The 26,514-nt window shown below is 40.3% G+C and overlaps 9 protein-coding genes across 9 annotated transcripts; 3 read left to right on the forward strand and 6 right to left on the reverse strand.

The window, feature by feature from the left end:
- Positions 1 to 2,491: 2,491 nt before the first annotated feature.
- Positions 2,492 to 3,221, reverse strand: LOC106385606 (probable calcium-binding protein CML40). Its single transcript, XM_013825519.3, has one exon. The coding sequence runs from the start codon at positions 2,973 to 2,975 to the stop codon at positions 2,550 to 2,552; it is 426 nt and encodes a 141-aa protein (XP_013680973.2). The 5' UTR covers positions 2,976 to 3,221; the 3' UTR covers positions 2,492 to 2,549.
- A 266-nt stretch (positions 3,222 to 3,487) lies between these two features.
- Positions 3,488 to 5,140, forward strand: LOC106438868 (probable adenylate kinase 7, mitochondrial). Its single transcript, XM_013880149.3, has 4 exons — positions 3,488 to 3,999; positions 4,246 to 4,386; positions 4,477 to 4,662; positions 4,741 to 5,140. Exons 1-4 carry the CDS (start codon positions 3,676 to 3,678, stop codon positions 4,894 to 4,896), a joined length of 807 nt encoding a protein of 268 aa, XP_013735603.2. The 5' UTR covers positions 3,488 to 3,675; the 3' UTR covers positions 4,897 to 5,140.
- Positions 5,141 to 5,157: 17 nt separating this feature from the next.
- On the reverse strand, positions 5,158 to 8,987 carry LOC106388689. Its single transcript, XM_013828818.3, has 7 exons — positions 8,747 to 8,987; positions 7,679 to 8,382; positions 6,948 to 7,609; positions 6,607 to 6,865; positions 5,971 to 6,525; positions 5,769 to 5,882; positions 5,158 to 5,677 (listed from the first exon to the last, which is right to left on the reverse strand). Exons 2-7 carry the CDS (start codon positions 8,366 to 8,368, stop codon positions 5,360 to 5,362), a joined length of 2,598 nt encoding a protein of 865 aa, XP_013684272.2. The 5' UTR covers positions 8,369 to 8,382; positions 8,747 to 8,987; the 3' UTR covers positions 5,158 to 5,359.
- Positions 8,988 to 9,801: 814 nt separating this feature from the next.
- LOC106388688 (ribosome-recycling factor) lies at positions 9,802 to 11,495 on the reverse strand. The gene is made up of 7 exons (XM_013828817.3): positions 11,219 to 11,495; positions 10,889 to 11,151; positions 10,666 to 10,757; positions 10,531 to 10,552; positions 10,368 to 10,436; positions 10,211 to 10,279; positions 9,802 to 10,124 (listed from the first exon to the last, which is right to left on the reverse strand). The coding sequence occupies exons 1-7, from the start codon at positions 11,424 to 11,426 to the stop codon at positions 10,041 to 10,043; spliced, it is 807 nt and encodes a 268-aa protein (XP_013684271.2). The 5' UTR covers positions 11,427 to 11,495; the 3' UTR covers positions 9,802 to 10,040.
- Positions 11,496 to 11,503: 8 nt separating this feature from the next.
- Positions 11,504 to 13,332, forward strand: LOC106388686 (50S ribosomal protein L13). Its single transcript, XM_013828816.3, has 6 exons — positions 11,504 to 11,661; positions 11,756 to 11,815; positions 12,092 to 12,163; positions 12,242 to 12,408; positions 12,513 to 12,624; positions 12,931 to 13,332. The coding sequence occupies exons 2-6, from the start codon at positions 11,771 to 11,773 to the stop codon at positions 13,147 to 13,149; spliced, it is 615 nt and encodes a 204-aa protein (XP_013684270.2). The 5' UTR covers positions 11,504 to 11,661; positions 11,756 to 11,770; the 3' UTR covers positions 13,150 to 13,332.
- An 857-nt stretch (positions 13,333 to 14,189) lies between these two features.
- On the reverse strand, positions 14,190 to 16,990 carry LOC106388685 (serine/threonine-protein phosphatase 6 regulatory ankyrin repeat subunit B). The gene is made up of 2 exons (XM_013828815.3): positions 15,934 to 16,990; positions 14,190 to 15,610 (listed from the first exon to the last, which is right to left on the reverse strand). The coding sequence occupies exons 1-2, from the start codon at positions 16,891 to 16,893 to the stop codon at positions 14,327 to 14,329; spliced, it is 2,244 nt and encodes a 747-aa protein (XP_013684269.3). The 5' UTR covers positions 16,894 to 16,990; the 3' UTR covers positions 14,190 to 14,326.
- A 1,490-nt stretch (positions 16,991 to 18,480) lies between these two features.
- On the reverse strand, positions 18,481 to 19,378 carry BNAC03G32320D. The gene is made up of 2 exons (XM_013828813.3): positions 19,174 to 19,378; positions 18,481 to 19,053 (listed from the first exon to the last, which is right to left on the reverse strand). Exon 2 carries the CDS (start codon positions 19,046 to 19,048, stop codon positions 18,671 to 18,673), a length of 378 nt encoding a protein of 125 aa, XP_013684267.1. The 5' UTR covers positions 19,049 to 19,053; positions 19,174 to 19,378; the 3' UTR covers positions 18,481 to 18,670.
- A 1,248-nt stretch (positions 19,379 to 20,626) lies between these two features.
- BNAC03G32330D lies at positions 20,627 to 22,519 on the reverse strand. The gene has a single exon (XM_013824146.3). The coding sequence runs from the start codon at positions 21,795 to 21,797 to the stop codon at positions 21,522 to 21,524; it is 276 nt and encodes a 91-aa protein (XP_013679600.1). The 5' UTR covers positions 21,798 to 22,519; the 3' UTR covers positions 20,627 to 21,521.
- Positions 22,520 to 22,727: 208 nt separating this feature from the next.
- On the forward strand, positions 22,728 to 26,294 carry BNAC03G32340D (peptidyl serine alpha-galactosyltransferase). Its single transcript, XM_013828812.3, has 8 exons — positions 22,728 to 23,403; positions 23,528 to 23,698; positions 23,794 to 24,037; positions 24,120 to 24,320; positions 24,403 to 24,887; positions 24,951 to 25,115; positions 25,198 to 25,441; positions 25,523 to 26,294. The coding sequence occupies exons 1-8, from the start codon at positions 23,099 to 23,101 to the stop codon at positions 26,123 to 26,125; spliced, it is 2,418 nt and encodes an 805-aa protein (XP_013684266.1). The 5' UTR covers positions 22,728 to 23,098; the 3' UTR covers positions 26,126 to 26,294.
- The last annotated feature ends 220 nt before the right edge of the window (positions 26,295 to 26,514 follow it).

Below are 26,514 nucleotides of genomic sequence, written 5' to 3' on the forward strand. Positions count from 1 at the left end.
AGATTCGGGTTGAATGAAGATCTCAGAGGTAAAGTTTGGGATGTCAATATTACCCCTATTCTTTTAGAAGACGCAGCGTCGGCGGCTTGCGAACAAATTTATAATTGTTTCTTGTTCACGCATCTGGAGAATAATATTACTGCCGATGCTTTCGCCTATCAAAAATAATCCTAGTGATCATTCTAAGAGCAACAGCGTCGCTGTATATAGCGAGATTTCTTAGCAATTAAAATGGTGAATTTAAATAAAAAATGGTTATAAACGCAGATTTTGTTTGTTAATTAAGAAACATTTATATGTGGTTTGTGGAGGCACGTGTCACCTAGGCGAGACCGAAAGAAAGACGCGTGAGAGGGAGCAAAACAAATCAACTCCATTCTCTCTTCTTTCTTCTCTTTTCTCCCTTGTCTCTCTCCCGTGCGATATCTGTATCTCTCGAGACCGAACCCGTGTTCCGGTTGTAACAACGGCGAATCGACCCCTCAAAGTCTACTTATCGAGGCCTCTGTATCCCTACGACGGTGATACGAACGATCTCTCTTCTCTCTTCTCAGTGTCGGCGTTATCTCTCTCTCGAGGCGATCTCCTCTCAGATACCGAATCGAGCCGCTCACATACCGAATCAAGGTCTGACATACCGAATCCACCGCTCACATATCGAATCGAGACCAAAGCCGTGAACCTCTGTCAACATCGATCTCTCCCCCGATTTGAACCAACAGCTGATTCGACCCATCTCTCTGCCTATTCGATTGTCAACGAGGTATCTCTCACTCCTCTGTCCGCGTTTTTCGATTTGATTGTATGTAACCCTAATTTTTTTTAGGGTTAAAATTAAGGTTTATGTCGATTGAATGGTAGGGGTTTTGCTAGAGGTTGGTGATTGGTATTGACAATTTGGGTCGTATATATGTGATTGTAGGTTCGTGATTGAACTTTTGTTAAAATTGGTGATTGATCTCTTGGTTTATTTTCGTAACTGTGTTTACTTGTTCTTTATCCTCGTATAGCATGATTTACAGACACTGTAATGTCGCTTAAATACAAATAAATTGAAACTATGTCTGCTGTATGTATGTGTTTGATGGCAACTTTGATCACGATCTTGAAAGGCTACTACACAAGGGAGAAGAACGTGGATTTTCCGGGATGATTGGAAGCATCGACTGTATGCACTGGGAGTGGAAGAATTGCCCCACCTCTTGAAAATGTATATATTCCCGAGGAACTGATAAACCAACTAATGTGTTGGAGGCCGTGGCTTCTTATGACCTCTGGATATGGCACGCCTTTTTTGGAGCTCCAGGTACTATGAACGATCTTAATATTCTTGATCGATCACCTGTTTTTGATGACATTATTAACGGAATTGCTCCCGAAGTCAATTACAATGTCAACGGCAGGGAGTACGATTTGGCCTATTATCTTACATATGGTATTTATCCGGAATGAGCGATATTTATTAAATCTATTAGTCTCCCACAGGGTGAAAAAGATTCATTATTTGCAAAAAGACAGGAATCTGCCCGAAAAGATGTTGAGCGTGCCTTCGGAGTCATGCAAGCTAGATTCGCCGTTATTAAAAATCCATCAAAGTTATGGAGTAAATCGAAGATAGCAAAAATTATGAGAGCTTGTATCATACTCCATAATATGATTGTCGAAGATGAAGAACGTACGGATACTCGAGATGAGACATTTCACGATCAGGATATTTCTTTTTGCGTCAAGATGCTTACTGAGCTTTTCGATGCACTTGATCGCCGAGCTACAGTTCGGGATAGACCAGTCCATAGACAACTAAAACATGATTTGATCGAACATCTATGGGATAAATTTGGAGATGAATAATAACTTTTTATCTTTAACTTTTTATGAATTGAATAAAAATATTGTAGTTTGCATTTTTAATGTTTTTTCAACTTTGTAATTTTTTTTCCAACTTTGTAATTTTTTTTTTAACTTTGTACTTTCTTATGTTTTCAATTATCTATGTTATATGTTTTATTTGCTACATAAATAATTAAAAAAATAAAAATTAAAACTAAGAACCAAAAAAGGTTTCTACCAATAATCTTCATTTGTTTCTTAACAAAGTTTCTTAACCTACTTTTTACCTTAAGAAACAAAAAAAGTTTCTAGCATTGCTGATGCTCTAAGTTTCTAACTGCCGCTACTTTTTATAGGGTCACAGACGACTCCGGAAACCGGAAAGCAATCACAACATCAACTTAATTAATTTTCCACCATCTTTTTGTTTATTTTGATATTCAGTTTTTTATCGCAAGCTGCTGCGTCAGCGTCTTCTAAAAGAACATGGGTATATTGTATGTGAGGGATGAATTGACTTTACCATTAATTTCAGAGAGTTCTTCCTTTCGTAAAGAAAGGTGGCATGGAAATGAAGGGTTTATCTGTGATGTTTAAAGTTATGATGTATGTGAAACTCTTACGCTGTTTGAGCATGGAAATGAAATTAACAGATGACAAAAAAGAAAGAAAGGTGGCTAGTCCGTTTATAAAACTGTATATAAATATATCCCTACATATTATTGCATCATAACCCTAAACTCATCAAAGTTAATAATTCCATCCCTATTAATATCAAATTGCGAAATCATAACCTCGCATTCTTCAAGGCTTTTGGACTCCCCCAACAAACTAAGCATCCTCTTTAAACTTTTAGGGGTGATGCCTTCACTCTCTTCATACATCTTGAAAGCTTGCTTCAAGTCATTCTCCTTGTCTTCCTCGTCTCCTTCTTCCACCAGCTTCACAAACTCCTCGAGTTCCAAGGATTTATGAGTATGTGTATCCGTTGTCTCTTCTTCAGGTACGACCTTTTCCCCGGACTTAATAGCATCGACACATCGTTCGATGGTGGAAACAGAAACATTCCCTTGTTGGCTCTTGTCAAAGCAACTAAATACCCGTTGATACTCTTCACGTTTTGAAACGTTCTTGCTATTCTTCATAGAATATCAAATAATAGTTGAGAGAAGGGAAAAAAGAAGAAGAGAGGATATGAATATAGTAAAGATTATGTATCTTCTTTCCTTGGAGCTTTGAGGCATTAATAGAATGTGGAATACTTTATATATAGAAGATTAATGGACCAGGGAGGTTTGATAAACTATATAAAAGAAAGAAACATGTTCATTATATTGGACCGTACGTTTACATATGTGGTCGGAGTTTCTTTACGGCGCTTCAAAGGACAAGAGACACTTAATTCCTAAAGTTGACAAGTTTCCCATTTTTTTCTTTGTATAAGGAATTGCTCGGTGATTTCGTAACTAAGACGAGGAAGATTCCGTTGACTTTGACTATTCTTCTTTTGTGGTCACGAGAATAGATTTTCTGATTTTGGCTAGAGTGTGGTTGGTATTCGTTGACATTTTGGATCGTTGAATACAATTGGGCCTATGGGATTTGGGCCGAGCATATAATATGGGTTTGTTACTTGAACCTAGATGCAGCTGTGAGGTAGAGAGTCAGTCAACAACGCAGTGAGTGGCAATATCCGTGGATTAGTGAAAAAGGGAGGGGCAGTTAAGAGAGAGAGAGAGTCCCATCTGTTTGTTTGTTCGTTAAACCTCAACCTCGCATTCATTCGAACTCTTTCTTTCTCTGTCTCCTCTCTGAATCCGCCGCCCACGCCTTACACCAATCACCATGGCATGGCTGAGCCGCGTTTCGCCGCTTTCAAGGCTCGTTGCGACGCGACGATCTTTCGGATCATCGGCCGCACTTGCGTTTGACTACGACTCCGACGAGGAGTACCTGTACGGTGGCGATCGGCGTTTGGCGGAGGAGCCGAGGCTCGGTTTGGAGAGGTCCGGGAGGGAGAGGGGAGTGCAGTGGGTGGTGATGGGCGCGCCGGGAGCCTGGAGGCACGTCTTCGCAGAGAGGCTCTCAAGCCTTCTTGAAGTTGCTCACATTTCCATGGGATCGCTCGTCCGTCAAGAGCTCAGCCCTACATCTTCTCTCTACAAGCAGGTATTTTTATTTATAAGGAGGTTACTTAATGGTTTAATTAGGGGTTTTTAATTTGTTACTAATCTTGCATTGATTGATTGCAAAGTTGTTTAAATGTTTTCCTCTTCTAAGGAAATACTTATCATTTACTAATAAGTAATAACTAACTACAAATGATTAAAACATCATCTCCTTTTCCTGTTTTGGAAATTCGTTTGTAAGTGTTTCTGAGCTTATTTTAATTCTCTTATCTGTACAAATATACAGATTGCTAGTGCTGTAAATGAAGGAAAGCATGTTCCCAAGGGTCTTGTGTTTGCTTTGCTATCAAAGCGCCTTGAAGAAGGCTATGCACGGGGAGAATCTGGTTTCATTCTTGATGGCATTCCCCGCACTCTTATTCAAGCCGTGAGTGTGTTGCTGCTCTTTTTATTTAGCCTCCAAAACAGCCATTTGATTTCCACTGTTTCTGAATATTACTATTATTCTTTTCCGCAGGAAACTCTTGATCAAATCGCTCAGATTGACCTCGTCCTGAATCTTAAATGCTCTGAGGAGCACCGATCTGCTCTTAGTGAAACACCTCTACCTCCCCAGGAGTTCCTCGGCTCTTCTATCTTACACTCTGCTGTTGCAATCAAATCCCGGAGGAGGGAGAGCCTGAGTGTCTACGCAGAGGAGGAGGTACTATTGCTGTTTTTTTTTATTTTCTTCTCGTCTTATTACTAAATAGAAAATAAAATCTTATGGGGGATGCATCAGGTGAAGCCCCTGGAAGATTACTACAGGAAGCAGAGGAAACTTCTGGACTTTCATGTCGGTGGTGCCACATCAGCAGAAACATGGCAGGGCCTATTGTCAGCCTTGCATCTGAAGCAAGCGAAGAATTTGGCGACTTCACAGAAGCTGACTCTGTGATGATGATGAACACAGCATAGTCTTCTAAGCTTTGCTTTATAAATTTTGATCCTTTTCTTTTCGTTTTGTTTTGATGGGTCTGTTTCAGGCAGGCACCACCTAATTTTTCTTTTGCTTTCACAATATGCAACTCAAAAATTTAAGTTTTGCAAGAGAGCTCCTAAAGTGATGAGGATGAAACACTTAAAGCTTGTAATGAGTCTATAAATATATATATATATAGAGAGTAATAATTTCCCTATAACCGAATGTTGTCCATGATTGTTATTTAGTGGTGTTAGAATAGATTTGCCTTACTTGTTATACAACCTCGTGCACGTGTCTGATACAAACATGTCTTTGATACTGTTACTTGTGATAATTAAAGTTCGTGCTACATAGCAACACCAACAACGAACTGGCAAAGACATAACACCACCGTAAGTGAGAACTGAAACAGAAAAACACATCAATGTCTGGTTGGTTAGTCCCTGTTGGTCCAACACTCCCTGAGAAGTTGATACCTGACAGTCTCATCTGCACAGCCATTATTGACCTTGTTAGAATCCGCCTGTTGAAGAAGAACAACAGCCAACGGCGAACTCAGCTCATCAAGCTCGTCGTCGCTAGTGTAGGATTTTCTTGTAACCGAAGACCTGATTCTGCATAGCTTAGTAGGGGCTTGAGGCTGTCCAAAGTCTCCAATGATAGTGGATATTGAAGTCCCCGAAGGTGGAGAGTACATGGGAGGAGGTGCCGTATACGGATAGCTTGTGATCATAGCCTTCTCTTCACCCTCCTCCTACAAGGGGCGGGCATCATCATCACGTTGTTTCTGTTAGCAAAATTAGCTTCTTGACTTTGGATTAAAGAAAAAGGGGGTGGGGTCTCACCTCCGACACAAGAGCTTCGAGTACAGCAACAGGAACTGGGTCAGGGCAAAACTCATCCGGGACAAAATGATTCAAGACTCTCTTGATCAACGGTGCACCAAACATTGGGCAAACCTTCACAATGATGAGAGATAAAAAAAAATGGATAATGAAAACACAAAAAATAATGAAGTTTAGAAAAAAGAGAGTTGCATTTTTGGACCTCTTTTCTAACACAAGTGTTGAGGAGCATATCTTTTGGAAGCATCATTAGATCACTTAACGCCTTGAGAAGAATAAAAGTCTTGAAAGATGTACCAACGTAGCTGCTATTCTCTTCGTCATCATCGATGCCGAATGAATCAGTGAGCCACCTGGACCAGTTTCCTATCGAGTTTTTAAGCAGGGCACCAGAACCGAAACTTGTAATGGAACAAGGAATAGGCAAGACCCTGGAGTCAGCAATGGGATCAGAGAGAGGGTCTGTTGGGAAGTTTTCATCAGAATCACGAAGAATAGCGTTGAACATTGCGACATCCAGGCGAGCCACGCACTGTTCCATAATGAGACGCGCAGGGAGGGGCAAACAACCACATTCATGGCCACTAGCTCGCAGAGGGCATAGACGCTCGTGTGCATCCCTGAAAGCCTTTTTCCAAAGCTCTAATGAGAAGTCACCTTGTTCCTGGTTCACCGAACTCGGACTTCTACCAAAGTTTTTCTTCTTTGAGGCTGCTGAACCATTGGCTGCCGAAGACTGCATACGCGGTGTCAAAGTCTGCAAATCAAATTAAAAAAAAAAAGATTTGAATTATAATTTGGTTTAAAAAGAAGAGAAGAGAAGCAGAGCATTAATGACCTGCCACCATATGGATTCTACAACGCGTGAGAAGATCCAAGCTTCCACTTTCTCAAGGGCTGTTATGAATGCTCCAGGGTCATCCCAGCCACCAGTGGTGTCCTTTTTTCTTAGGGAAGAATCTTTCCACGTCAGGGATGATGATCCTTGTCTCTGTGTCTTTGGTCCAGATTGACCAGCTGAAACAGGCAGTTCCTCAGAATGATTATCACTTATGATCGCCCTCAGAATGATAGTGTTTGACAACCAATATGTCAATCTGCGATCCAAAGTAGTTTTTTTGTTTTTACTTTTAAAAATATCTGAGAGGAAAGTACAAGTGAGTATGAGAGCATACATACCTAGGGACATCGTTCCCGCAGGCTTTGGCGACAGTAACCAACCCGGAGACAGCACTTTTAGCAGCATTAGCCCTTCTTGAAATTAGATGGTTATCTCCTCTACAAGCATGAAGATAGAGCCTCAAAAGACGTCTAGCAGGCGCATGGACTTTAGCTGATGAGCTTGCATGTTCTGCAACCACGGAGTAGAGCGCTGCTTCAATGCCTGCAGCCTCGCATAGCTCACCTTCAAGCTTCTTTACTCTACTTTCCAAGTCCTTGACTTTGCTCTCCAACGTGGTGGTGTTGCGCGGAAACACCTTAGCTTCTTTTCTTTCGCTATTGCTCCGAGATATCTCCAGGGATGACCTAACAGACTTCACCTTCCTTGGTTTCTCAACTCTTGTACTCTCTCTTTCCTCATCACTCACCAAATCTTGTTGACTAGTTGTTTCAGGCGAGGAGGCGTTTACGGAGTTGTGTAAAGGCATAGACTTGGTCTCTCCGTTTACCAGCTTAGCACAGTCCTTGAGCTCATCAGAGACACAAGTGTTGGGTGCAGAATCAGGAACGTCTACAGGGAGATTAAACACAGAAGATAGATCATCAACTGAGGAGGGAATCTGGTCTCCTTGAGATGCTGCTGATTGTGATCTCTTGTTTACCTTCCTCTCATGTTCTTCCTGTTAAATAAATAATGAGAGACCATTTAACAAAAGAGTATGGAAATGTTGCCATTCATCTTCGATTACCTCTTCAGTGGGCACAGAAAAAGCAGCATTAGACTCCAAAGTTGAAGATGAAACAACAGTCAAGGAGGAGTGGGAGGAAATGTCATCGTCTGTGATGGAAGCAATCTCAGCTTCCTTATCGTATTCCTCGTTCATCAAGGCAGAAACAGATTCACCACCGTCCTTGGAGCCGTTCCTAGAAGAAGAAGAAGTGGCACGGATGGGTTGAATAGAGAGGTGCAAAACAGGCTGAGTTGTATTCCGGTAGCTTCTTTTGCTGTTCATTGGAGCAGTCAAGCTCAGGGTGTCTTTCACAATGCCGTATTCCGCCAAATCAATCGTGGCAGTAGCCAAGAGCTGATGTGTTTTCTCTCTGCGAGCCTCGTACAAGTTGAGCTCCAGGACGTTCTTGAAGAATACTACATCACACCCCTTGTTCCGAGCAGAAGCAGACGCATCTTTCAACAAGGTTAGGGGAAGCTTAAAGGAGTGGTTGAATTCGATTTTGCCTTCGCCAAGAGAAGGAGCAACGGCATCTGTTGTCCCTGAGTTGCGCTCACCATTCTCCCACTGGATTACAACGGAGCGCAGTGATCTAAGGGACTGAGAAGGTGGCCAAGGCTTGATGTCATGAATGTGGATCAAGTAATCAACTTGTATGGAGGAGGAGGAGGAGCCTCTTCTGTTCTTCGAGCTTAACCCCAAAACCATTTTTGCCTATCAAACTGTAATACTATGAATCAATAATATAATACCCACAAAAGTTTTGGATTTTAGAAGAAAGCTTTGCCTAACCTAAGCACTCAACGTTTTTTTTTTTTTTTTTAATGTGAATTAACTAGCGAAGCGATTAGAAAGATGTTTAGACAATGCATCGACATAAGTATTACTCATGAACAAGAAAGCACAAGTAGAATAAAGAGAGCTCATTTCAAGAGATTTTCTGAATGGAGTCTTTGTTTGCATATCTAAACATCAGATCCAATCAGCCAGCATAGATTATATTGCAAAAAAAAGGCAGTCAATGTAATATGCAGAGCATTTGCGAGAACACTAGTAAGGAGTCGTCAAAGTGATCTTAGAGAATACCCAACAAGTGCAGAATCTCTGCAACCAAAATGTGAATACTTCTTCTTCTTCCTCTTCCTTTTCTTCTTCACAGAAGACTGAAATTTCCGATTTTTTATTCTTTCCTTATTATTCTTTTTTGCGTTTTTGTTGATTAGAGGATATGAGCCACTGACAGAGAATGGCGAATCTATAGAGAAGCAAAATTAGAAATACGGAAACAATTAAATAAACAATTATGATACCAAAAAAAAAAAAAAAAAAAAACAATTATGATACCAAGAAAATGAGAAAAAGAATAATTTCATTTTTTGTAAATATCTGAAACTGAATTTAAAAAGAATAGAAGGAGTTTGGTCGTGCAATGATCTATTCAAACGACGTCGTCACGAGGATACCCGGTTCTGTTTCACTAGGGATTTAAAGTGAGTTTCGACGCGCTTTTAAGCGTCTTCAGATAAAACCTCATAACTTTGGCTAGGTTCTCTTCTTCTCCGACTTTAGTGCGAGTGGGCAAAATTGGATACTATTTATGTCTTAATCTTTTTTCCTTTTCTTGTTAGAAACCATATGTATACATGTCTCTATATCTTTTTGCCGACAAACTATATGTCTTATATATAATAATAAGAGACCTACATATTTTTCATAGTTAAAAAATGCATTAGTTAAATGCAGCTAATTAATAAATAATAAGATTGTGTGGTAGGTGAAGACGGTTTCTTCTTTCTTAATTTTTTTCGTTGAAGAGATGAGCTGTGAGTTTAATCGGATACCATCATGTATGATGTTTTAAAGCATTGAGTTAATGGGATGTTGAGATAAGCTTGTTATATATTTGGATACTTTCGTAAGAAACTAATCATTGGATTATTCTTTGCTCTCACTACAAATAGGATTAGAGAAATGGGGTTGTAACAAATTCACCAAAACATATCATGTTAATTTATTGGTACAAAATTGACTCATCTCCAACCTCCTTTACCTTGAATTTCAAGTTTGAAAAGTTCTCTTCAACTACAAATGCCAATATATCATTTCTTTTGTTAATTCTAATCCCATCATAAAATATTAAATTAGTAAACATGCAATTTATTTGAAAGAAGAAGGAAAAAAAGCAATATAAATAGACTTTCCCGGGCCCTTGAAGGGCCTTTCAGCAGTTGTGTATCAGCAGGTCAATTTGCGTACAAGACCCCCAAATTGAACATTCAAAAACAAATTTTGAATTCTTTGGACCATCATCTATAATTAAAGGTACTAGTAAAAAGAAGACTGAAACTTGTTCAGGTTTGGTAAGGATAAGAAAGTGAGATCAAGCTTGGGTGGTGATCTCATTCTCTTTGGACTTGCACATGTCCTCTGCCGACTTTACAAACTTCTTCGTCAACTCTTCAACCTGTAAACACAAAAGACAAAAGAAAGACTTCCATTTTCAATAACGGACCAAGGAAACCCATTGCGCAGAAAAGATAGATCACTCACTTCCTTCTCCAGCCTTTTAACTTGGTCTTTTGGTAGGCCCGAGGCTCCTTTCTTTACTGTGTCCAGTGCCTGCAAACAAAATGTCTCTGGTCATAATTAAGATGGGGGGGATTCATAGGAGAGAGTATCCATGGAAGGTGGTATTTAAAGCTGTAACCTTTTGACGAGCTCTTCGTATGCTTTGCTTGACAACTTCACTGGACTTGGTTACAATCTTGCACATTGCCTGGAGGTTCATTAATTACAGGGATCAAAGGCTCAAACTCAGTGGCTAAACAAAAAATAAACGCAGCAATGACACAAGAGTTGGATGTTAATACCTGAACATGCTCCTTGGTCAATCTGCTCCCAAAAAAAAGGTAAAACAGAGCAAGTCAAAATCGAGGATGTAAGTTGAAGAACGTAATCAGAAAGAGAGAGAGAGAGAGAGAGAGAGAGAGAATTGAATATCGTACGGAGGGATAGATGCGATGAGTCTTTGGCCATCCAGCTTTGGGTTTAAACCCAAAGGAGAGGAGACAATTGCTTTCTCAAGCTCCTTAACAGTCTGCAGAAACAAAGACGAAACAACATTACAAAACGCAAAAAAACTTGAGTCTTGTCGGGATATATGTGGACGTAAAATCATCAGAGTATGTTAAAGATAGATCGAGTAATAAAAGAGGGGGGGGTGCGTACATCAGGATCGTAAGGATTGATAGAGAGAGTTTTAGGATCGAGGACAGAGACCAAAGCTAAGTGATTGAGAGGCATTTTGATTCCACCAGTCTCAACAACAATGTGATCAAGCATTCCTGGAGAAGCTCTGCCAGTTCTGAGTTTAGTGAGATCTCTAGACAAGGCATCAATGGCAGCCTCCATCTGCGAAGTCGCTGTGGCTTTGACGCTAGGCCCAATATCCACCGGAGGAGATACGTCCACCAGTCCTCCAGAATCATCCCCTGAAGAAAAAAGAAGAAAAGCGTTAGGATTCACATCAAACTAGTAAAAAAGAATCTGTGTACATACTTGATTTTTTGCCTTTGGCGAAGCCTCGACGAGAATCTCTGAGAAAACTGGGCGATTTCAAATCCAAATCTGGGGCTCTCAGGAGGGTGGTGGCCTTGTGCGAGTAATCGCGGCCAACAACTAAGGACGATGAGGAGCATCTTCTGAGAAAGGCAATCGCATTTCGACTAGATGCAGCTCGTCTCACCAACATAGCCATAGTAGCCATCTCAACTTTCCAAGAACCCTAACTCTGACTCGACTAGCTGCGCTAAAACCCTCAGACCACAACTCAAAACTCATGTACTAATAATAAAGACAAAATTGAAAAAGGTCTCAGTTTTAATGAAATTACCAAATTACCCTTTGTTGTTTCTTCTTCTAAAACCCCCTTTCCTTTTTGTTTGGTCGCTCTTAGATCTTCTTCGCTTCACACCCCCGCCGTCGCTTATCACCGGTCAACTGTGAGTCATCTCTCTCTCTGTCTCTCCAGACTTGTCTAATATGAATCACTACATTTCTGCGATTTTATGTTGTGTGTGCAATTCTCTATCTTAGCTGAACAACAAAACCATGGCCACTCAAGCTGCTGCTGCCTCTTTCAATGGCAACCTTAAGGTAACAAAAAAAAAAAAAGCTTTACTTCTTTTTCGATTTTATTCCTTCGCTTTTTCTTTAGGTTACTGTTCCAATAGTGAACGTTTAGGTCCATGTAAATTACATTTCCTTAAATTCATTTCATGTGGAACGATTATCACTTGTTGCTCATAGTGGTGTTTCACCTATGCTTAGCAGCAGCTAGTGTATCTTGGAAATCATAAAAATGATCTTAGAAACTCGCATCCCTTCTTTGATATTTGAATTTGTACGTACATATATATATTTCCTTGCCAGAAAGCTGTGGCAGGTATCAAACGTATCAATCTCGACGGTCTTCGTTGGCGTGTTTTTGATGCCAAAGGCCAGGTAGGTACCTTTCTTCTCCTTCTCCTTCTCCTCTCTTTGTTGTTCAATAATATCTTTAAAACAAACAAACTCCTCTAGGTTCTCGGTAGACTTGCTTCTCAGATATCTACCGTCCTTCAAGCCAAAGATAAGCCTACTTATTGTCCTAACCGCGATGATGGCGATATTTGCATTGTTCTCAATGCTAAGGATATCGGCATCACCGGCAGAAAGCTCACTGACAAGTTCTACCGCTGGCATACTGGGCAAGTCCCCTCCTTTCTTTATTTTCTTCTTCTTCTTCTTCAGCTCTCATACTGAGCTATTTTCTTCTGCTTAAATATTAATCCCTCTCTTTCTTTGTTTACAGGTACGTTGGACACCTGAAAGAACGGAGTCTGAAAGATCAGATGGCCAAAGACCCCACCGAGGTCATCCGCAAGGCTGTCTGGCGCATGCTTCCAACTAACAATTTGCGTGATGTGAGTCCAGCCATTTTCTAATTCCCCCCCCACTCTCTTAGTTTTCTAGAACACCTGGTTTTATTCTTTAACTCTCTAGAATCCAGAAGATAGATAGTTCTCAACACTTGGTCTGGCCATTTTGTTACTTGTTGCTTACCTTCAATGTCTTTGGTGGCCAATACTGGCTTTATTTATATGCCGATACATTAAGCTTTGCCGATTTTGTTATTTCTTGCTAGTCTCAATTGCTTGCATAGTTTAGGATTTGTTGATTACGACAAGAAAGTACTTGAGTTTTTTTGTTTGTTCATGGTGGGTTTATAGGACAGAGATCGGAAGCTGAGGATATTTGAAGGCAATGAGCATCCTTTTGGGGACAAGCCACTTGAGCCATTCGTGATGCCTCCTCGTACAGTGAGAGAGATGCGACCGCGCGCAAGACGTGCAATGATCCGTGCCCAGAAGAAGGCAGAGCTGGCAGAAAATGGTGGAACAGAGGTAAAGAAAGGCAAGAAGAGGACTCCCTCTCAAGTAACTGCGTAGAAGAAAAGCCTTCAGAGAGAAACTTAGTAATGTGATTCGTCTTATATAATAAGCAACGATCATAATGCAGGCGTGGATAAGCTTGTAAGGTTTTCTTGTTTCTGGATGTCTGACAATATACCGGACCTGAAGCCAAACCCACCCCTTCTTTTTATAAACAAAATATACTCTCGTTTCTGGCTAGCTTCTCCCTTTCTTGTTGGTCACTTAACTTTTGAAATTGATAAAATTTGCGAATAGAAGAACATGCTTTCATAGAAGTGGCGATGATAAAACATCCTTGTTTCTTTTCCTCACCAACAAGACAAACCATCTACAATCTCTCTGATGCTTGTTTAGTTAACTTTTTGGTATATTTTCTATCTTTACACAGCATATGCCATTCTTGGAGCACTGCTGCCTGAAGCGCCATGTGCTCTGTTTCTTCAGCTGTCAGCTTATATAGTGTTCCCTTTTCCTTCTCCTTTTTCTCTTCTTCTTCTTCTTCTTCTTCTTCTTCTTCGCTTTCGGTTTCCTCCTCCGTTTTTGGAGTCTTTTTCGGCTGAGCTGCCTTTAACAAAGCTATTCTCTCCATTGAGATTTTCAGTTTCTCAGCTGCTGTTGCTTTCACTTCATCCTCTGGCATATATACTCAACTCCCCCATCTGTTAAATCATCACACCACCCCTGAAGATCTGACTCTATCTGCTTTGTGATTGATGCTTCTGAGGCTCTAACCACGAACATGCACATGCATCATGGTGGTCGTCTCGTCACCCAGATCCACGTTCCTGCTCACTTCACTAGCTCCAAATATCATCATGCCCACAGAACCTCCATGCCACGTTTTTGCAGCGTAACAAAGCTGTAATGACAACAATCACAAAGCCACGTTTACATGTGTGAGGTAGAGGAACAAGAAGGTTTAAAAGAAAACTGTGGCACTGAAATACTCACCTGGAATCCAGCAACTGTGCGTATAATGTGGGAACATACTCTGTGGAATGACTTGGAGGATAATGATTTGAGTCCGCTTAAAAATGGCGAAGCACTGAACAGACTCTGTGGAATCGTTTCTCATGGGTTTATAGATAATAATAGTATACCTTAACAATTATTTCGAACAACATGTGACTAACTTAAAGTCTTTAAAAAACACATTACAATATTTCTGTTGGTCTACCCCGGATAACCGGGGTTATACCAAGACCGTAGCTGACGTTTTCACAGTCAAAGCTGAAGTACCAAAGCAGAAATAATGGCTCTTCAATCTCCTCCTCACCGAACCCTGCTGCTTCTCCTTTAGCTTCTTACTTTTCACCGGCTCAGGCCGGTCAAATCCAGACGGTCCGGCTATGTTCGTATCGACTAAGACTCCCTTCTGCTTAATATCAACCATGCTCGACGATGACGAAGCGGAAGAAGAGTGGATGGATATTTTCGAAAAAGAGCTCGAACGAGTTCGCACCGAACCAAACCGCTTCTTCTTGGCTCTTGGACTCGACTGGTTACTTCTCACCGATAACGTTCTTTTATTGTTATTAGGCAGAGCAGGAGAGGGAGAGGAAGTGCTTCTTTTTGAGAATCTCTGTCGGAGAGGCACAGGAGTTTCTTGCGTCTCAAGAGCTGTCGACGTGATGCTGATCTCAGAATCGTTCTTGGAATGGCCAGCTTGTTTCTTGATTCTTGGCCAGTGGAAGACACTCTTCAATCTCTCAGTTGCAGAGTTAACGGAAGCGTTTCTGCATTTCTTGAGATGGTGATTCTCATCCGTCACGTTTGCCTGACCAATCTCAATGGAACAGGAGCTGGATCTCACGTGTCTAGGGACAACCTTGTCAGGCGCAGCTTCGAGTCTGGTGCTCAGGAAGATCTCAGCGTCCGATGTCCTAAAACGAGCTCCTGGGCTGTAAAAGTTTCCTCTGTCCTTCAAGTGAGAAGCGACCACACTTGTGATGCTTTGATCACGACAGCTGAACATCCCTCCGGCTGATACCAACCGTCGGAACAGGAGATCAGACGTCGGAGACTTCGGCTTATGCCTGATGAGATCAAGCGGAGTCATACCAGAAGCATCCTTGATGTTGATATCAATCGATTTCACAGACATGAGCATCTCAACGAACTCGAGAGGAACATTCCCGGAGATTGCCAAGTGAAGAGCCGTACGTCCCTCGTTGTTCCTGCAGTTGACGACATCGCAGGGGGAGTTGGAGGCAGCGGATGTGATGAGACGGTTCATGAGCTCCGTGTGCTTGTCGAGCCTCTCGAACGCGGGAGTCTGGAAACCGGAGATTCCGGCGTGAAGGAAAGTGTCACCAGCGTTGTTTCTGGCGGAGACCAAAGATGGAGAGGCTGAGATCAGAGCTTCGACGAGATCAGCGTGGCCACGGTAGGCTGCAACGTGCAAAGCCGTGTTCCCTTGGCTGTCAATGGCTTCCATTATTAAAGGGCCGTACGAAGCCACAAGCTCTTTAACCACCTGCATCATCGCCAAGCTCATTAATAATCTCTCTATATATACTCCATTCCATAGAGATAATTTTTTTCTATTTTCAAGCATATTAAAAAAAAAGCATTAAACTAACATAATAAAAGTATTTTTTATGTAAGTTTTAGTTTTTAATAACTTTTAACCAATAGTAATTCAATAAAGTCAATTATTTTTTTTTAAATTTACAATTTTTTTATAGAAAACACAAAAAAAAATTATATTTTTGTGAAACAAACTTTTTTTTTTAAAAGTCTATTACCAAGGAAGAGGAGAGGATAGAGTATAATTTAGTAAAAAAAAGAGTGAGTTACCAGAGTTTTTCCTTTTCCGGCGGCTGCGTGGAGGATGGTGGAGCCCTGTTTGTCTCGGAAGGCTAAGACATCTTCAACAGAGCAATCACTGAGAAGTTCTGTGAGAATGACAAGATTGCCTCCTCTAGAAGCAGAGTGAACCGCTCTGTTCTTCATCTCCCTCTTGTAAGCCGCCGGAATATCACCGTTTCGCTGATCAACGCAGCCGGTTTCGAACCTCGGACTAACCGCGAAATCGTAAATCAGACGGAACACGTCGTGGTTTTTGCTTCTCGCAGCGGCGTAGAGTATGTCAGTGACGCCGTACTCTCCTTCGCCAAACACGAAGAGAGGGTTCCTCTCGAGGAGATGGCGAACGAAACCTAGATCTCCGGCGGAGGCTGCCGTGTACATCAGCCACCCGGCGTACCCAGACCGGATAAGAGTGTTGGCCTTGGAACCTTCTTCGTCGCAGGAGGCGAGGAGTTTTCTGGCGACGCGTGACCTGCAGGCGGCGACGTCGTGGAAGTGGGACTCGTCGTCGTCCCAGACGGTCTCGAGGCGGCGGATCCTGCGGAGGGAAGTGAGCTTCATGAGGTTATTGGAGTCGATTCGGAGAAGCTCGCGGACTAAGTCGTACTGGCAGTTGGCTGCAGCGTAATCAATAGGAGTAGCGTACCACCACTGATCGCCCGTGCTCTCCCACCTGAGAGGGAAGTAAGTCGGAGGCATAGCAACGGTGTTCTGGAAAACTGAAAGAAGGCAGAATAAGTGATAAAGAGATTTCTTGGTCAGCAAGGAACAGAAGAAGAAAGGATTGGTCAGAGAAGGTGACCGGAGTAGATAATGTTTTGAATGAAAATGATCATGTTTACTTGGCTCTATATAACCTCCAGACTTCCCGTAACCGAACCTGGGGGAATCTGGTGTTATTAACCAAATATCAAGCAATAAAATTTCATTTAATTGAATATATCTCATTTAACAGAATGATACCGACACAAAAATTAACAGAAATATAATAATGGAGGGAAAAAAGAAAATGATAAACAAATACAATAGTGGTGGTGAGAGATGCCTAAATTCTTGAAAGTGAAAAAGGGAGTGTGATTGTAATGATAGAAAGACACCGTGTCTTCTCTTCTTTCCTCCCAAGGGAATATGATAATGTGCAAAGACTAGACTGTATCAAAAGGTTAAATTACTTTTCCATACGAGTATTGAATTAGTGAATTATCCAAATCAGCTCGAATCATGGGAGTATTTAATTTGATATCAAACAAATTGAATGACGCAATTCAAAGATTAACAAATCCTAATATTCGTTACTAGTCCACTCTAGGATCTCAGTTATTACTTATTAGAAAATTCATATACCCGTTAGTAGTGAAGCACTATTTGAAATTGAATTACCCCAACTAAAACATTAAATGCCAGTATTTACTTTCTTCTTTTAGAACAGGAAAAATAAATCTAGCTCATTTCATTTAAAGACATTCGTGCATATGCAAGTAAAATGAAAACAACTAGAGATCAGATACCATGTGATACGCCTAAATATTAGATAGAATAAAGTAATTAGACGACAAAAGATGGTAGCTTTTGAATAACATTTTAAAAAGAGGAATATAGGCTAAAGTCAATGATTAATGTGATTCGGATGGCCAACTACACCCAATAATCCCATATTAGTACACGGGAAGGGCAAAATCTGATCAGCAAGCAATTTAGAATGCTTGATCATTTTGCCCTCTTGGTCTCTAGAAATCATGATCATATACATTTTTAATTTACACAACATCAACACTGTCGATTAAGTTAGCATAAAGGTAAGAAAACAAATGGAACATGCAGGTATAATAAACAAAGCAAGATATGGTTACGGTGTCAAAAGAGAAAAAAATATGCATGTGAGAAGAAATAAAGTTAGCTTTATTTTTTGTTATACAAAAAAAGCATGTGATGAGTGATTGAGTGGGTGACTCAATTTCAAACTGTTTTAACTTTTATGGGCATTGGTGATATAGCCATAAAAGCAATAAGTAGCTACTGGTCAGATACAGCAATATCATAGCAAATCAACTAAACAAAACCGGGTTCAAAATGGAAGCTCAACCGAACTGTTCATATAAGGTTAAAGACAGAGGATGGTTTGGCTTGGTTTCAGGTTCAACCACCAGACGACAAGAAAGCAAAATCAGAAGTAATCAAACACAAAACAAGATGAGATTGCAAGTCAGAGGAGGACAAGTAAAGCAATGATGGAAGAGGAAAAGGGAGAAAGTGAATGATGTTTTAACTTTCTTTTGAAGATATTGAACCCCACACACAAGATGGAGACAGACAGCAAGAGTTGGTATCCACCCACCTAGAGAAGAGTGATGATGCAATCTCAATAATACTACAGGTCCCATCTAATGCTAAGACAATAAACAGTCCGTCTGATAGCTAAAACTGAACAGGTACACACACCAGCAGCATCTTTTTAAGAGCCGAGACCGACCAAACTCTATCCGTAAGAAAATTAAACAAAACGTAGCTTGCGTTACATTCGCTGAACATATCATCTGGTCTAAAAAAAGCAATAGATGAAGCAGCAATTCTTATTGGGTTTACAAGGAAACTTATAAACTCTGAAAATGTAACATAACTTAAAGCAAGAGCATGATGATAGATAATCTTAACCACACTAAAAAAAAAACAAACATAAAGCAGTAAGAAGCAAAATCAATGAAGGGCAAAGGAAGGTATCCCTCTATCAGTTCTTGGCCTTGATGGAGTTGTTCTCCTTGATTTTGGCACGGGTGTCAAGCTTGACAAAACGTTTCAGGTCATCGTAGGGAAGAGTCTCAACGTTCTTCCTCCTGAGCTCACTAAGCGCAGGTCGAATCTGGAGAAGACGCCAGAGCCAATCAGGGTAATCAGAGTCTGGAAGGATCTTCGGGTCAGATCCATCTTTGAGAGTGTTAGCACCAACGACGGTAGTGGATTTGATCTCTTTGCTCAGAGACGATCCTTTAGGAGCATCGCTACCTCCTCCTTTCCCTCCTTTCTTCGCTTTGCTAGCTGCTGCTGCAAAAGTTCTCCGCACCACATCCTTGGATCCACCCGTTATCAATCCAGTACGGTAATTCATTTCTCCTGAAAAAGAAATTAGGGTTTATGCAAGCAACGGATTACGATTCAGATCTTAACCAAAAGGTTTCATCTATCAATGGATCAACGTAGGCATTGGTGAAGGGAGGAAACGGAAGAACTTACTTGGGAGTTTCAGAGAGCGAACGCGGCGGAGATTAGAGAGAGTGAGGAAGAAACACAATCAACCAACCAACGACGCTTTTCCTTTTGGGTTTTCTTTTTGAGCCGGCCCGAAAGTTTCTAGGGTTGGGCCGAACACCAAAAACATTTAAGACAAAAAAGATCTCTCTTCTTGTGTAAATTGAAGTATATAATTTATTCGTCCCTCGAGTCAGGACGTTGGAGGAAGGCTACTTAAAAGAGAAAGCAAACAAGGACCATGACAATCCTCCTACTACAGAAAGTCGAGATAGTATCTCCTTGGATACCCCGAATATCTACCTGTTAAATTGATGCCTCATGGATCAATAATGAGTAAGTGGCTTAGGATGGAATCTGAAGGATCATATGGGTTCTGAACATTTTGGATTACGGGCGTGCAATAAGAGCCTCTCGGCTCTGCATGCTGAGATGAAAGGTTTACTTTGGGCAACCTCATGTATGAGAGACATGAGGGTAACTTCGATACGGTTCGAGACGGTCTGTTCGGATCTAGTGGACATGACTACTAACCCGATGGATTGACCAACTTTTGCGACAGATATTGAGGTGTTCCAGAGACTACATAAGGACTTCGAGAATATAAGTTTGTCTCATATTCCCCGGAATAGGAATGGTCGAGCGGACACGTTTGCAAAAGAAGCCAGGAGCAGAGGATATATTTTTTCCCATATAGATCAGACCCGGACAGACGAAGATGCTCCTCGGAGAATCAGCTCGTCTGCCACCACTTGATCTAGTTTACATGGCAGTCGACAAAAAAAAAATTATTCAATTTTATGTGTTTTATATAGACTGGTGTGGTTTTTTTTTTATTTTTGTTCAGTTTACCATATATAACTTTTACATAACTAACTCTACTAACCAGAAATTCAAAAACTAAACTTTACCATAATAACAACTTTTAACCATATACCCCAAAATGGTGTACATGCTTCGAAGAATTGATAGATTATGAGGTTTAATGGAACATGTGATTGTAAGTAAATGTTATAACATCCAGACGTGTTGAAATAATTAAAAGTAATGTTCAAGAAATCGTTAGGTACTAACCATGCGCTTTATAGAATTTATAGAAGACTAATGACTAGGCGGATTATTCGGGGCCTAGGCGAAGCCTAGACATTGACAAATTATTGATTTATTTTATATATTTTTTATATTTATATGAGGTATTTTAGTTTTTGAGTTTAATTATTAAATCATTATGATGAATTATCAAAATTAGATATACAAAAATAATAATGTGGATTTCTATTAACATTTTTACTTAATTTAACATATTTAGACTAATTTGTATCAATTTAAAAAGATTTAGAACAATTTAAACCGATATGAATCGTATAAACTAGTATAAATCAAAATTTTAGAAAATCGTTTCAGATATGACCGATTTTCCGCCTAGGCGCAGCCTAGACCGATTTTTAAAACCTTGATTAAAAGAATTAATTTGGGTATCTATATCAATAAAATATTTATTTTTGGTTATTTGTCTATTTTCAGAATCAAGTGTGTTTAAATTGAATTAGTGAAACTATAAGGTAATTATGAAAATGATTAGTGATATCATATGAATGATGTGAAATAAAACACAATATCAGATGGCAATTGTAGGATTAGAAAACAAATCTTTAGAGTTTATTAAAAATGATGATTATAAGATTAGAAAGGAAGTTTTGGAGTCTATTAAAAATAATGACGAAAAACCGAACTTGCAGGACGATCAGGGAATTAGAGCATCTCCAACCCATTTCTATAATAGAGATTTCTAAAATAGAGGAAAAACAGAGATGGTGTTTTTGCTCCGATGTGTTCCTCTATAATAGAGGTAAATATAATAGAGGAATGCTATATTTACCTTTATAAATAGAAGAATCCTATTTTTTCCCCTATATTTAGGGGAAAAAAATAGGATTCCTTTATATAGGGGAAAAAAATAGGATTTCTTTATTTATAGAGGTAGCATTCTTCTATTATGGAAAAACACATCGGAGCAAAAACACCATCTCTATTTTTTTTTTCTATTTTAGAGATTTATATTATAGAGGTGGATTGGAGATGGTCTTATAAGTTAGCTGATAACAGCTCCCAATCCATTACACCAGATCATAAACCCATCGGTACATGCAAACGTGAACTCTCTATGTACTGGGATTTCAAGTACAACAATATATATAGTAGTTTTTTTGTTTTATTGAACAACAACAGAGAAGTTTGAAACTCGGTACAAATCCCACCGATCACAGCAAAGACGAACGAAAACAAATTCATCAAAGAAAAGAAGCTTGAGAAACAAAGTCGAGACGAAGGAATTACAAGATGAAAACCAAGACACTAACAGTAGTCGCCACTGTTGCGGAGATAATTAGTTGTGGGCAAACTGTGAAAGTGGCTGTGTTTGGAGGTGGTGGAAGAGTTTTTTTGGGTCCACCAAAATGACCACCGTCATTACTTGGTGATGGTGAAGGAGCCATTGCTGGAGGAGCGCGTTTTTTCCCACCTTCGCCATATGAAGAATCAGCAACCATAATCAACATGGCCAAGACGAGAACACAAATCATTAAGGTGAAGGAGTACAAAGATCTCATCGCTGCAATATTTGATCCTTTCTCTTTGTATTGGTTTTTCTCTTTTTTTGTTAGTTAAAATGATCGCAAAGAGTGGATTATATAATATACACTCAATTGGCAAAATAGTTTACTGAGAGAGAATGAGTCGGATTCGTGTATGTTAGTGGCTTGAGGCAACATATACTTGGTCTCCTACATGTGATCACACCAATAAAAGAATATATAACAGCAGTGCCGACTTAAACAATAGAATATCCCTGGGCCAAATACGAAATTTAGACTTTTTTATAAATATTTTCTATATTTTTTTCATTGCATTTTTTTAACTTGATCTTTAAGATCCAGAACAAATAGAAAAAATGTATCCCAAAACTGATGATGAAAATATATATTTCTTATTATTTTGTTTTTAATAAATAAATTAGATTCACTTAATTATGAATATTTTTTGGGAATTTAACAGATTGAATGGATGTTTAAAACAACAAAAAAAAAAATTATAGACCCTTGGCAAATGTCCATGTTGCCATAGGCAAGAGCCGACAGTGTATTAGAGACCAAAATGATGGTTTCGATAAGAAGTAAAAGTATGTAAACAACAACTACCCCCATTAAAGACAAGATAAAATTTGTTTATAAAAGCATAACAAAAGAAAAAAAATCTGATAATCAAGAAACTGATATAATACATATCTAAATATTTAGGTTTTATGTTACTTTAAAAAGTTGCCTAAAACAATGAGAGGGAATAAATACTAAATATAGTATGTGATGTGCATGTACAAGAATTTTAATAAGAAAGAAAAAGAAATGGCCTTGTATAGACAAGTCAATATAAATGCCTGATTGTAACAACTAAGAAGTTTAATTCCCAAAATAAATGCATATATATAATGAATAATTGGAAGTAATTAGATAAATTAATGGGGATGACTTAATAAATAATGAGGAAAATAAAAGAGAGAAAGAAAGAAAACGCTGGCAACTCGCCGTGTGTTTGTTTGGAAGTATGTGAAAAGGCCACTAGCACACGTCTTGCCGGAGCCCAATTTCGGCGATTCTTCAGAGTCGTCCTTCGTCCCCCAAAAACGCAATTTTTATAATTAGAATCTTTTGGTTATTCAAATCGAATCTGAATTTTAGAAAAAAGATATTGAGAGTAGCAGTTTGTCGTGGTGACCACTACCTAATCATAACCCACCTGTTGTTTATACAAGGAAAAAAGGGGGGCATTGGATCCATCATCCTCCTCCATGCATTGACTTTTTTTTTTGGTTTCTCTCCTCTCTGTTCCATTTCCTCCTTCCAAATTTCTTCAAATGGAGATGCGGTGGGGTTTGATCACGGTGGTGATTGTGGCTGTGGCTGTGGGTTTAGGGTCGGCGGATGAATGGGGTCAAAGGGCACCGTATCGGATCCACACGCTGTTCTCGGTGGAGTGCCAGAACTACTTCGATTGGCAGACGGTTGGTCTGATGCACAGCTTCAAGAAATCCCGACAGCCCGGTCCGATTACCCGGTTATTGAGCTGTACCGAAGAGGAGATGAAGAATTACAGAGGCATGGATCTCGCTCCCACTTTCCGCGTCCCCTCTTGGAGCAGACACCCCAAGACCGGTGACTGGTAATTAAACACTAAACACAAACTCTTAATTGCATGTCTTTGAAATTGCCTTGCCACTCAAAAAGTTTCGATTTTTGCTTGATCCAGTTATGTACGTCTCCTTCTTTCTCCTCTTTTTGGTTAGGTACCCAGCAATTAACAAACCCGTAGGAGTTCTTCACTGGCTTCAACACAGTGAAGATGCCAAGAATGTGGATTGGGTCGTTATTCTTGATGCTGACCAGATCATTAGAGGTCCTATCATCCCTTGGGAACTTGGTGCTGAAAGGGGTAGACCCTTTGCTGCCCACTACGGGTACTTTTACCTCTCTTCTTCACCCTTACCTACCATTTGTGTTTGGCTCTCTCTCACACCCTCCCTCTTTCTTTTATTATCTCCTATCAAAACAGCTACTTGGTTGGCTGCGATAACATGCTTGTCCGATTGCACACTAATCATCCTGAGCTCTGTGACAAAGTTGGCGGTCTTCTCGCTATGCACATCGATGATCTTCGCGTCCTGGCCCCTCTTTGGCTTTCCAAGACTGAAGATGTTCGCCAAGACACTGCTCACTGGTCCACCAACCTTACCGGTGATGTTTACGGCAAAGGTTGGATCAGTGAGATGTATGGTTACTCCTTCGGTGCTGCTGAAGTAAATCTCCTTCTCTTTCTGCTCATGCTCCAAGTGTGTTTGACTTCCGTTATCAACAACTTGTGTTTTTTTTTATCGTCAGGCAGGACTGAAGCACAAGATAAACGACGACTTGATGATATATCCAGGGTATGTTCCACGAGAAGGTGTTGAGCCTATTCTGATGCACTACGGTTTGCCTTTTTCCATCGGTAACTGGTCTTTCACTAAACTTGACCACCACGAAGACAACATTGTCTATGACTGCAACCGTCTCTTCCCCGAGCCTCCATACCCACGAGAGGTAGGGTAGGGGTAACTAACTCTTTTCTCAACTCCACTTCAAATACTAAGAAAACAGTTTTCATTATAAAAATAATATATAGGTGAAAATGATGGAACCTGATCAGTACAAGCGAAGAGGTCTACTCTTGAGTCTAGAATGCATGAATACATTGAACGAGGGACTCATAATGCGCCACGCTGAAAACGGGTGTCCCAAGCCAAAGTGGTCCAAATACTTGAGCTTTCTCAAGAGCAAAACTTTCATGGAGTTAACAAAGCCTAAACTGCTTGCACCAGGAAGTGTACATATCTTGCCAGACCAACACCAACACCAGCAGCCGCCACCCGTCGATGAATTCAAAGGACCTTATCCAAAGATCCACACACTGTTTTCCACCGAGTGCACAACTTATTTCGACTGGCAAACAGTTGGGTTCATGCACAGTTTCAGGTTGAGTGGTCAGCCCGGGAACATCACTCGGCTTCTCAGTTGCACAGATGAAGATCTTAAAAAGTATAAAGGTCGTGACTTGGCCCCCACGCATAATGTTCCTTCCATGAGCAGACATCCTCTCACAGGGGATTGGTAAGTCTAACATCAGGGGGTTTAATGTTACTATAACTTGATCTGATATTTGGAATGAATCAGGTACCCGGCAATTAACAAACCGGCGGCGGTCGTTCATTGGCTTCACCACACGAATATAGATGCAGAATACATAGTAATTCTTGATGCTGACATGATCCTCAGAGGACCCATCACTCCTTGGGAGTATAAGGCAGCTCGAGGACGTCCAGTTTCTACTCCTTACGAGTAAATATACAAATCTCTCTTTCTCTGTTTGGAAGATGCATAAACTATTTCTTTTTGTTAAACTATTTCTTTTTGTTTGTAGCTATCTTATTGGGTGTGACAACGATCTTGCAAAACTTCACACGCGTAACCCCGAGGCATGTGATAAAGTTGGTGGAGTCATAATAATGCACATAGATGACCTCAGGAAATTCGCAATGTACTGGTTGCTGAAAACGCAGGAGGTTCGAGCAGACAAAGAACATTACGCAAAGGAGTTAACCGGGGATATATATGAGTCCGGTTGGATCAGCGAAATGTACGGTTATTCCTTCGGTGCTGCTGAGGTATAAACACTCTCTTATTAATTCTGATCAACAGTAAATTGTGTGATCAATTGGTCTAACATACTTTGGTTACAATTGCAGCTGAATTTGAGGCATATCATAAACAAGGAGATATTGATATACCCTGGTTACGTCCCTGAACCGGGTGTTGACTATCGAGTTTTCCATTACGGTCTTGAGTTCAAAGTAGGGAACTGGAGCTTCGACAAGGCGAATTGGAGGAACACCGATCTCATCAACAAGTGCTGGGCCAAGTTCCCGGACCCGCCTACTCCTTCAGAAGTTCATGAAACGGACAATGATCTACGGCAAAGAGACCTGCTCAGTATTGAATGTGGACAGAAGCTAAACGAAGCTCTGTTGCTGCATCACAAGAGAAGGAATTGCCCTGAACCTGGATCTGAGTCTGAGTCGAAGGAGAGTATCTCTTTGGGTTCGAGAAAAGTGGGAAAGTTGGAAGCGAAACAAGCCAAAGGAAGCGATGAGACGACGGAAGAAACGACGTCAGAAGGGAGATTCAGCAGGTTGAAGATGTGGGTGATCGCTGTGTGGGTGATATCTGGAGTAGGGTTCATGGTAGTGATGCTATTGGTGTGCTCCACTCGTAAAGTCAGGGCAAGAGGGAAAGGTTACAGAAACAAGAGACGAACTACTTCTTCCTACTCCAAGCCGGGTTTCGAATGATCAGGCGGGCTCATTTTGGCTTGAAAGTCTTTGAGCATTGTATTTGTAGAGATACAAATTAAACCCAAAAAGGATATTATTCCCCACAAAGTCATATATAGAGTTTATTTGTATTCTTAAGGATTTGTTCTTTGTTTTTAAGAATTCTAAATTGGCATTTTGTTCTCAATCTCTTAGTTCAAAGCACACGACATTAGGGGACAAGCTGGAGGATGGATGCCTCCAATAACCCTTCTTTTCAAGTTTTAAACCAAAAGGGTCACTTGAGTTTAGTAGCCCAAGTGTAAGTCTGTACTCCCACTTCCAATGGATAATTTCATTTATTTATTAGGAGGAAGATTTTGCTTTAGAATTCTTTCAGAAATTTAATTCAAAAAATTTAATCTTCT

Source organism: Brassica napus, chromosome C3 (assembly GCF_020379485.1).
Source record: "Brassica napus cultivar Da-Ae chromosome C3, Da-Ae, whole genome shotgun sequence".
Classification (NCBI taxonomy): Eukaryota; Viridiplantae; Streptophyta; class Magnoliopsida; order Brassicales; family Brassicaceae; genus Brassica; species Brassica napus.